We start from the raw sequence: 11,783 nt of genomic DNA on the forward strand, positions 1-11,783 counted from the left end.
GCCTTAATTTTTATAATGATCTTTCACATGCTTTTCTTGCACTGAAAATGTTATATGTGTTGCATTATGTGATGGTCGTGTGGCCTTTGAGGAAGTGCAAGAATATTTATGGTAGCTATAACTGGTTTCATGGCCCTACTGTTGCTATTGCTTTTATGTTCAGGCATAAGCTTTCTAATGATAATAGTATAAACAGTAACACACTCGAAGTGCTTAATGTGTGGGCTATCAATCTGCCTCAGTTTCTATTTTAGTACTGCTTTTATGTTTCTGTTTCTAGCATATCATAATGTGAGATGAGAGAGCTTAGAAATATACAAAACTTGTGTTGAAAATTTTATGGCATTTTTTGCAAAACTGCTACAATATTAGGTTGTTATGCTAATAAGCTTTCTGATGCTATAAAAAAAGATTTTCTCTCTTTTCTTTTTTTTTTTTTTTCAAAATGCTGAAGGCACTCCTGCCAGTACATAGTTGACAGCATACGTATATCTTTCAATGTGAAGGCATAGCGGTAAGTTGGCCGAGAGCCCTAAGGGGGGGCTCGCTTTCAAAGTCATCAAATGACAGTCCAAATCGTGGGCACTACAGAAAAGGCGCTTTCTTTTTTTGTGCTCCTACATCACTGGCTATATGTGTGAGCAACAACAAAGATGCCAAATAATAAAGAAGCAGCAGCAGCTACATGCATTGCAAGTTGACACCTGTAAATGGGCTGGGAATTTGTCATTTGTTGTGACGGCTAGAATGAAACTGAAATTATATCGATAACAAACTTTTCCTATCACACTCTAAGTCTTAAAGTTGGTCAAGTTTTCTGAAATTTGTTACCTTAAGGTGTCGATCGGGTACTTAAGCACTGCAGGCTTGTGTTATTCAGGCAGATTGTTAGCTTCTAAAGTAGTTGATAAAAGTTCGACATGCCTCTTTATTTAAAAGGTGCCACCATCAACAAGAATGACTATTAATCACTGCACAAATTGGTTCTTCAACTTTCTTGCAGCACACTAAAACCCTTGTTGTAACTCTTGTTCTGCTGTATACTTCATTGATTTTGTCATGATGTTTTCATGATTTGCCTCCATGACGTGAAATTACCCAAGTGATGTTCTTATTCCACAGGCAACCTGCGGTCCCATGAGCGAGCAATGCATAGTGCTGACCAGCCTGCTCGTTGTAGCCAGTGCTCATTTTCGTGCTCATCTAAGCGAGAACTGCGGCTGCACAGTGCAACTCACCGGGAAGGTAGTCTGCACTGCACTGAATGCTCGTACACATGTGAACGACGTAGCTCCCTGACTAGCCACATGAGAAGCCATGACAAAACTCGGCCATATCATTGCCAGACCTGTTCGTATGCATCAAAGCACCCTGGTCAGTCTTTTGTGCCTTTTATGCCTTTGCTTTGCGTATTGTGCCTGGTGTGAGGTTATATATATATTTTTTTAAGTGGCAGTGAAAAGTAACAAATTCAGCATATACAGATGACTTACATTAATTCGACTCCGATGGGATCGACAAAACTGATTGAATTATCCAGTGGGTTGAATTAAACAAGGGATAGAAAAACCACTGAAACACCACTGCTTCATTGATTGATTGATTGATTGATTGATTGATTGATTGATTGATTGATTGATTGATTGATTGGAACTGGGGAAAGGAGGTAGGAAATAAAAAAATGCAGGCATCATAACTCTGTCACCCTTCAATGGACACCTGAACCGTCCCACAGCTGTTAGAGAGACGGAGAGAAACGGTGAGGAGGGGTAAAATATAATAGACATAGAGAAGGGTTAAAAATGGAAGAAATACAATATATACCTAAGTGGAAAATGTGAGGAATGTGCCACTGCTTGCCCGATCTCAAAACACACCCGAATCCAACGTGCACACAGTTTATAAGTTCAAGTCAGAAAACTAACATAGAAAGGGCATTAGAGCTTTTAAATAGAGTAGAAGTCTAATGCGCATTCGATTTTTGTAACAAGAAAAATATAGCATGTTTCTAGTTTAGGATTGAAATAATGAAAGCTTTTACCCATGGAATAGCAGTTTTGGATGTCGGCCGGTACTGAATCTAATTAACCAAAAAATCTAATTAGCTAGAGTCAAATAATAAAAGTCTGCTGTATTTCAGTACCTCGTGGCAGCTGATCTAAAGTGCAAGGCAGTGAAACCTAGTGTTTGAAGTGCCACAGGATCTTCTGTGGTTCCGTTAAGCAAAGAGGCAAAAATTTTGTTTATGGTAACACCTTTTTTACCTTGCCAAAATACAAAACCAACCAATTTGGAGGCAGTTGTTAGGCTAAAACAGTAATTCCAGTCAGGCTATTTCTGTTTACCGAGATTCTACTGTACAATCTGATAACTTTTAACATGCTTTTTTTCTCTGCTTAGTAGTTGGATAGTGAAATCTTGAATGGCTAACATCAAATCCTAATATATTGTGCAACCAATAATCAACTGTTTTCTTGTTTTAACAGCCAACTTGCGCAGTCATGTGAAGAACAAACATTCAAAAAAACCACCAAAGCCAAGAAAAGGAGTTGTCGGTGCACGTCAAGCAGTATCATGCCATCGTACTTATCAGTGTAGTGAGTGCCCTGAAGCCTTTGTGCGGGAAGATTCTCTGCGCTCTCATTGTCGTCTCCACCGCAAGGGCATCTTGCCGCCTGCTGCATTATCGTCAGCTTCTGAAGAGGCAGCACAAGTCACCAATGAACCTCTCGCCACTGCTGCCGTGAGTGTGCCTAGGTTGGCAAAAGGGTTGCCAGTAAATATCTGGATACTTTGTCGAACGACAGCTCAGTAGTACTCTAGGTGCTCTCTTTATGCTTTTTCATTAGTCCCATAGTGTCTTGTCACCCAGCAACTCTGAAACAGCTGTGAACGTTTGTGTGTCGGGCTGCTGTTGGCAGTAGTATACTAGTTGCTTCTGCTGCACCTGTCTTATATCAAGATGCGGAATTCATTTTTTCTCTTCAAGATTCATGGCAGTAGTGGACATTAGAAGCTATGTGATACTTCCCAATGAACTGTTTACTTGAATGAATTTACTGCTTTTTAAGTTATCTTTAGTGCACATGCCACATTTATGGATTTAAAGTTGGTCGTTGCCCAGGGTATTTCAACATTTGTTCATTGAAATGCTGAGACTAGTATTAACTTCAAGACGTGTCCTTATACTTACAGGGAAATGCTTTGGTGTTCTGTTTAGTAATGTCCCAGAAAGTGCTCCTTGTGCACTGCCGGACAAAACTAAGTGAAACATTAATGTGTTTTGGGGCAAATTCAGTAATGAATATCTTGAACATGGTGGTAGTCTCGGGCTTCTTATTACTGCCTAGTGGTCATGCCTTGAGCACTGACTGATTTAAATTCTGCAGTTGTAACACATCCACAGAAACCTTCAAAGCGTCCTCACGGCATTAGAAATTTTTTAAAAGATCGCTTGAATAATTGCTTCCCACATTGAGGTAAAACAGTACGATTTTTTTCAGCAGAATCGGAGATGGTCGAAAAAACACCGAGTACACTTGAGATGGAATGACCCGTGTGCGTGCGTGCGTGCGTGCGTGCGTGCGTGCGTGTGTGTGTGTGTGTGTGTGTGTGTGTGTGTGTGTGTGTGTGTGTGTGTGTGTGTGTGTGTGTGTGTGTGTGTGTGTGTGTGTGTGTGTGTGTGTGTGTGTGTGTGTGTGGAGAGAGAGAGAAATGAGAAGCACAACTTAGCAGTTATCTTCTGTTTATTTGCCCAACAGTTTCAGTGGGTGGGCTGACCTTTTTCAAGGTCTACAGTAAATTCTTGTGGCACAGTCTCTTCATATATGTAGGTAAAAAAAGAGGGAGAAAAAGAAGTTGGGCAGAAAAAAAGGGAAAGAAAGAAGAGACGAAGAAAGAAAAAAGAAAGTGTGGGGAAGAGCCAGGGGCTAAAGAGATTACTTGTTGGTAACGAGGTTATGCACTGCGCATTCGTTGAGTCACACCCCTTATCAGTGGCAGTGTTCAGGTCTGACGAGTTTCGCAAGACGAGTGTCATGGAGTCAGGAAGTGAGAAGCATAAGAAAAGGAATTCATTACACATGCTTCTTCATGGTATACGAGCACGCAAGCCATCTTGTGGTGTTCTGGTCAAGCAATGGCATTGCAAAGGGAGTAGAATGTGTGAAAATATTAATAAATAACATTTTCAAAAAACAACAAAAATCATAAAATAATCTTATAAAATAAGGAATGGGACGAGGTAGGGAAGAGTCAGCTCTGAAGAGTACTAGGAACTGATCTGGGGGGGGAATAAAAAGTATGTATGTATGTATGTATGTATGTATGTATGTATGTATGTATGTATGTATGTATGTATGTATGTATGTGCATTATTCAACATAAAAATTGTATTCATTGTACTTGTAACATACCAAACGGTCATAACATGGGGGGTTGGTAGACTTAAACCATATCACGACAAAGCATGCGAAGTCATTTTTATGATGGCATTGCTTCTGCTAGTTCCATGGCACATGCCACTATTTTAGACCCAAAGTTGGTTTGTCACGTATTGGTAATCGGGAAACATGCGTGAAGTCTATACATCCATATGTTATAGCATAACAGAGGAAGCCATCAGTAAAAGGGTGTCACTGATTTAAACCATTCCACATGACATTACTATGACTGCACTACTTGCCTAGATGCCTTACAGCTGTAAGATTAAAGTACCACCTTTTACTCGTTAGCTTTAGTGCTGTAAAAATTTATTGGTTCAGACTTATAACAGCGTGAGGGGCCTATGCAAGGTGCCTGCATTCTAGGCCTGCATGAGGGGCCTGCATTCTAAGAATTTCTTATTAAAAAGTTGTCTCTTCAGGCCTTAACACTATGTTCTCCTTTTATTGCATGTTAGCACAAAGTGAAGTTGAGCTCTGACGGTGTTCTTGCTGCTTTTCTTTTCCCACCAGGAGGGCTCAACCACTGTGCAGCCATCCATGAAAGATAATATTGAACAAGATTTAGATCCTGCTTGCCTTGCTCCTGCCACAAGCACTGCTACGTTCACAGTGTGCACAGCATCTGAGCAAGTAAATCCACTATGTCAGCCACCAGAGGATGCCATGGGACCAAGCCAAGTGCTTGAGTGCCTTGTTCAGGACCCTGTGACAATGGAATTTCTTCCAGACAAACAGCTGCTGCTCCTAGCCCCAGGGCAGGATTCGACCTCTGCATCTACCACCAACCTTTTTCTGCTAGAGTCAGCATTACAGCCTGCTTTTTGGGCATCACCACCAGTGACCACTCTCGAGAACTCTGCTTAGAAACAACTCTTGTAACTAAAACTGTACATACCATTGAAGCATAATGCAAAAATGTCCCCTACTTCTATTAGAGGGTTGCAATTCGGGCTTTATGGGATCTTGTCTTGTGAAATGCAAAGTAGGTATATATAGTGCAAAAAAAAGGCACGAGAAAACCAGAAGACACAACACACACAGTGCTACTTTCAACAACATTCTTTTTGACAACTACTTTCGACAACAAAAGTTACCAGATGCATGAGGTATTTCAGAACATAATGACGACTCCAGGAATAGCAATGATATTTCAGACAATATTAGACATATCTGTTTTGATTATTTTTTTTTCACTGCTGTTTTCGATGTTTGTTTAATATAATTAGTATCTTCCGCCTAACTGATTGACTGAACTTGGCTTCAGAAATGGCTGCATGCTCGGATCAGATGGTGCTTGTTGATGTTGGCCAGTGCTTCCGCAATAGCCGCCTTTGGCAAGTTTTTAGCATTGTATGCCTATTTGTTGGTCTTCCTCTCAATGATGCCCCCCATAAAATGCAGTGCAGCCGTTTTAAGCATTGAAAACTAGGACATCACATTGAGGATTACACAGCTGCCTAAGTTCGCAGCCACAAACTCTGCTCGTGCTGGCCTTTTGGGAGGGAGTAAATTTATAGCATAGGATTGGTGCCTAGTGTCCTCGTGCGTGCAAGCCTAACTGTTTACTCTGCCACCTATGGCTGTTTGGTGCAATGACCTTTATTGGCTTTTCGGGATTTCCACTCGCATGACCTCCACCTGCTGGAAAACTCAACCACCTAAGGGATGCCTGACCACTGGCAGTGCTTTCTCTTTGTCACAAATGACAGTTAGCTGTTAGGAGCCATTAGCTCTTTTCTGACCAGAAAAACAAGGGATTTTGCCACAACAAAGAAGGTGGTGATCTCCAAGTTGCTCTGGCAAGTATCTAAGGCGACTAGGACTGTTTGTGCTTGTGCTTGGAGGGGATGGGCGCTTAACATATAATTTTCAGAATTCTGATGTTTTGAAAGTGTTAATACTGGGTGCTTCTGAGGTATATTACGGTTGTCATTTGTCAGTCAGCTATATTTTGACTAACCCGCCGTGGTTGCTCAGTGGCTATGGTGTTGGGCTGCTGAGCACGAGGTCGCGGGATCGAATCCCGGCCACAGCGGCCGCATTTCGATGGGGGCAAAATGCGAAAACACCCGTGTGCTTAGATTTAGGTGCACGTTAAAGAACCCCAGGTGGTCGAAATTTCCAGAGTCCTCCACTACGGCGTGCCTCATAATCAGAAAGTGGTTTTGGCACGTAAAACCCCATAATTAATTAATTATATTTTGACTAGACAAATCTGCAAAAGTATTTGGAAGCTATTAGTGAGGAGCTTTAGCTATTACGTTATAAACATCACATTTACAGTGTGCATCAGAAGTGTGCAGACAGGTGTTTATCTGCATAATATTCAAGGATTTTCAGCTGCATTTCTAGTTTTAGTGCATGACTGCATTAAATTGTCTCTTTCCTTTGCAATTCATGCACAAAACAATTATGGGCTTTTGCTGAGCAGTACCTTCAAGCTTTGGTAATTTCAGCTTGCAATGGTACAGCACACGAGCTCATCTGCCAGCTTTATCTGATGATGCATGAAGAAGTTGCTCTTGTGATGTTGCAGTGAGCACTACAGCCAAGAACCAGGTGAACACTAGCGCTTTGATGAATTGCAGTCAATTCCAGCGATGGCTTCTGGCAACAGGTGTGGAGAACTTTGATCTCTATTGGAGCGTTACGCCAACAAAATGGTAATGGTTGCTTCTTGCAGTCATGCAGTGCCACAGATTCATAGGCATTGTTAAGTTACTCTGGTGGTCTTTCTGTCAAGCTCAGTGAGCGTTGTCTAACCATTGTTGCTGCAAAAATAGTTCTTGGGGATTTAACTACTAACAGTGTTGCAGAAGAGATTATGTTTAGCGCTTTGTTTGATGGGGGCTCTGACAAGAGGTGCATAACAGTGTCCAGGGCATCATGAAGTGGTATGGCCTTCCAGTCCAAAATTTAGTAAAGCGCACAGAAACCTTTAATGTCAGCCATTACGTGCTTCTTCAGCCTAATTGGAATGTTCTCATAGTCCTTCTTGTAGCCTTATAGTTAGTCTTTAGTCTTTCAGTGAGTTAAGTAGCTGTGGAGTAAGCTTTCTACAAGGGGTAGGCAAGCAGTGCTAAGGCTATTCCTCACTGTGCAAAGACAGGTTGAAAATCACAGTTACTCCCAGAAGGACTGTTCTGGGGATGCCAGCCGATGAGTTGAAGAAGTGTGCCAGTTTTCTAGGTCACCAATGCAAATGATATTTGCCAACATAACCTTGAATAAAAGGCACCCGAAAATGCATTTTTTTTTCTGAAAATTGCTATTTCTCTTACCGCATCCTCCCTAGAAATGCCTATGCGGTGAGGCTTGAAGTACTTGGCTCAGAAGTATTGAGTCGTACCTGTTTAAACCCCAGGATTGTATCTCGTACTTCTGTTGACGCCTTCTTAAAGCTTCTGGGGGCTTGCATCCTTCTGAGACATACATATATGTTGGTTATGTCTCAGAAGGATAGGCCCATTAATACTTCTTTTTTCTTTCTTTTTTTTTACACTTTTGGCATTGTGGCCAGTTTTTTCAAGAATGATGCACAAAGGATAGAGGGGGAAAAGGCATTGAGTATGGCAACAGTCCTCCCCCCTTCTTTTTTTTAAGTCTAGCTGTGAGACTTGAGGCTACTTGTGTTTTTGGGTATAGATGGCACACTTTTTTTATGATTCAGAACTCTCCTTTTGATTCTTGTTGCTGTTGCTTTGTGAAGTCGGTGGTCTGTTCCTTTAGATTTTGTGCTCAGAAGGAAGATAATGAAAGCATTAATTACTTGGAATTTTACTAGTATTTCAGTGAATATGCTCAATTTTAAAATGCACGTGACATAGTTTAGCCAACTCAGGATGTACCAATATGAATGTAAGAGGTATACTCACAGTATTGCAATTGTTCTTTACAAAGATCTGGTAGTATATCTGCATTCACTCGTGTTTTCTATCACTTTGTGAGAGAACAATGGAATTGCATATTGCTAATAAATGCAGTCGCTGTGCTGCGTTTCTATTTTCTTCACAAATGTTACTTGTGTTACGTTTCCAGTCTCATCATTTTTTTTTTTTTTCATAATGTGCCCAAGAACAGCTTTACGCCATAATATTGGTGCACTTGTGTTACATAAAAAAGAACATAAAACCAAAAAACAAAACATCTCAAACAACAGTGGTACAAAGTGCAACAAAAAAATTTAATTATTCAGAGACAGAAGTAATAATGAGCAAGTATTAGAACTGAATATATCAAGATTATCACCCAAGTTATTTTGTTGTGTTACAAGACTTGTTATAGCCTTAGAGGTGCAAGAGCAATTCGCGTAGAAGGTGCTAGGATTGCGCAGGATAGGGCAAGGCACGCAGAACATTAAAGCTGACAGTAACCACGGACAGGAGAAGTGGTTGTGAATTAGTTTATACAAAAATAAGTAATCACGGTATTTCCGCCTTACTTCTAGGGGTCTAATATTAAGCATGCGCAGTGCACGCTCATAGGCATAAAATGCATGGCGTCCGAGAAATTGATCGTACAGGATACGAATGAAATGTCGCTGAACACATTCAATTTTTGCAACATTGGTCAAATTAATACAGTTCCATACGACAGAACTAAACTCTAACTTTGAGCGGACAAAAGAAGAATACAAGAGAATAACGCAGTTCACATTCGTAAACCTTTTAGTGATCCTTGATATGAGGCCTAACTTCCTGTAGGATACATTAACGATGCTTGAAACTCGTTCTAAAAAAATTAGCCGGGAGTCAACTAATATTCTTAAGCCATGCGTACAAGTCGCTCTTTTCAAAAGAATGTTGTCAAGTGAGTATTCGTATAGTAAAGGGCACATTTTGCGATTAAAGGAAACAACAAGTGTCTTCGTTGGATTAATGCGCAAAAAGTTAGAAGCATACCACTCCACAACAGAATTAACATCTTCCTGTAATAATTCATAATCCTGCTCCAATTCTATTTCACGTTAAAGTTTAATATCATCGGCATATAAAAGGAGACACAAATAATGCAAGTATTCTTCAAGGTTATAAACAAAGATATTGAAAAATAATGGACCTAAGATCGACCCTTGCGGAACACCAGAAGTTGATTCATTAGGTAAAGAGTACTTAGCACCAACGCGAACCTAATTTAACAGAGTTGACAAGTAGTCTTTAATAATCGTGCATAGGCTAGTACTAACGCTGTAACTCGAGAGTTTATGAATAAGAAGATCATGAGAAACAGCATCAAATGCTTTTGACAAGTCGAAGTATACAGTGTCTTCGGTCAGCAACAGCAGGACCTGCAGCATCAAGAAAAGAAACAAGGTTTGTTTCCACAGACCTATCATGAACAAAGCCATGTTGGTGTACACTAATCTTATGCTTAAAGAAAAACGACAGATGTGTAAACCTAGCTATTTTAAACACTTTTGCAAACTGAGACAAGAGTGAAACGGGGCGATAATTTTTGATGTCGCTCATACTGCCACTTTTATGAACTGGTACAACTATTGCATTCTTCCAACAAGAAGGAAAGAGACTTGTACGCAAAGCAAGATTAAAGATGTGCGTAAGGAAAGGAACAAAAATAGAAGAACAGCCTTTGATAACAAAACTTGGTATGCGGTTGTAAGCAAGAGAATGCTTTGGTTTCAACTTTCTTATGACTGCCGCGATATCGTGTTCTGTAAAACTTGAAATGTCGAAGTGGTCACTGAAGCTATCCAGACAGTCACCAGAGCTTGTAGCATGCACCGTATTTAGGAAAACTGAGAGAAAATGTTGAGCAAATGCACTGGCTATATTATCGCAGTTCCTAAGAGTGCCACGAGGTGGATGATTTATGACGTTAATCTCGGCCCGCTCAGAACTGTAATCTTTTACATAGGACCAGAAACGTTTTGGATCGTATTTTATGTGCTCTTCGACAAACTCAATGCATGCATCACTGTCTCTGCGCATTACGCATTTCACCTGGCTTCGCAAGACACTATATTTTTCGTACCACTCCGATGATTCCCTTTTCTTGGAACTTCCTATATGGCACCTTAGCTTTTTACGGAGTAGACCGCGTAATTCTTCAGAAAACCACGTAGGATAGTGAGCAGGACGAAACTCCTTGCAGGGAATGAAGGCTTTCAAAGCACATTTTACATTATTAGTAAGGATGCTAACTGCTTTGTTGATATCTGTGGCATGGTACAATTCAGACCCATCGGCATTATTCAAGTAGTGCTAAAGACCTAGATAGTCGCCGTCTGGAAAAACAAATGAGTGAACAGGCTCTCTCAACACATGAATCACCTCGGTTTTCTTGCTGCCTGCTCCATCTCCCGACCTGACGCCCGACCGGTGCCGACAGCTACGCCTCAAAGCGATCTGTATTCCCCTCCCAGATACCGCAATACCCTACCGAGTGAAGAACTCCGGATGACAAGCCCATCTGCTTCCGTTGCCTCCGCATTGACCACGTCGCTCGCCACTGCCGCACCTCCTGGACGTCGGCGTAGTCAAACTCCTTTTCCCATTCTCCTCACCCATATGCCGACCCGCGCCGTTACTCGCCTCGCCGTATGCCTCCTACCTCTGACGTATCCGTCGATGACAGTCGTCCTGCTCGCTTGCCGTCACCTCAGCGTCGTCGGTCCCTGTTGCCCCAGCCACGACGCTATTCGTCGCGGACCAATTATGGACCCTCCCAGATGGAAAGCTAGACCATGCAGCTCCTGGGGGTAGTGCTGCATTATCTTCGTCGTGTCGAAATCTTCCATTGACGCTCCCACTGAACCAGAACTTACTTGATGTTCACGTCGACGGTGTCCCTTTGACGGCATTAATAAATACTGGAGCCCAGGTGTCCATGAGTTGTAACCTCTGTCGTCGAGTGACAAAGGTTCTCACGTCTGCTACGACATGAGCCATACAGGGGGCCGATGGCAGCACTGTTGACGTCACTAGAATGTGTGCTTCCCGTATAAGTATCGCCGACCGCCACGTTCCTGTTCTTTTTACAGTGCTGACCAATTATCCCCATGACCTAATCCTCGGACTTGACTTTCTTACGGCGCATTCAGCTTTGAACGACTGTTCTACCGGTGCCCTTTGCCTCGAACTTCCATTACTCGCCCATATTCGTGCCGAACTGCTGAACAACTTTAGTACGACCGCCTTCGTCCGCCTGCCGCCTAAAGCCTTGACTTTCATTGATTTACTATCATCTTTTCCTGTGCCCGATGGTGATTACGTCGCCACACCTGTTCCTGATGTCCTTTTGATGCGCAAAGCACTGTGCCCCACTTAGTCGTCACTGTCGCCAATAACCGGACATGCCTCCCCGTCGTCAATTTTGGCC

General features: G+C 41.9%; 1 protein-coding gene across 1 annotated transcript in view; it reads left to right on the forward strand.

Moving 5' to 3' along the window:
• LOC126545828 (uncharacterized) overlaps nt 1-8,460 on the forward strand; it is a 54,074-nt gene extending 45,614 nt beyond the window's left edge. The window contains exons 8-10 of the mRNA XM_050193831.3: nt 1,123-1,374; nt 2,487-2,743; nt 4,956-8,460. Coding sequence (XP_050049788.2) covers nt 1,123-1,374; nt 2,487-2,743; nt 4,956-5,309 — 863 coding nt within the window. The 3' untranslated portion in view covers nt 5,310-8,460. The remainder of the gene's footprint in view (nt 1-1,122; nt 1,375-2,486; nt 2,744-4,955) is intronic.
• Nucleotides 8,461-11,783: the final 3,323 nt, after the last annotated feature.

The sequence above is a fragment of the Dermacentor andersoni genome, chromosome 1 (assembly GCF_023375885.2).
Source record: "Dermacentor andersoni chromosome 1, qqDerAnde1_hic_scaffold, whole genome shotgun sequence".
Lineage (NCBI taxonomy): Eukaryota > Metazoa > Arthropoda > Arachnida > Ixodida > Ixodidae > Dermacentor > Dermacentor andersoni.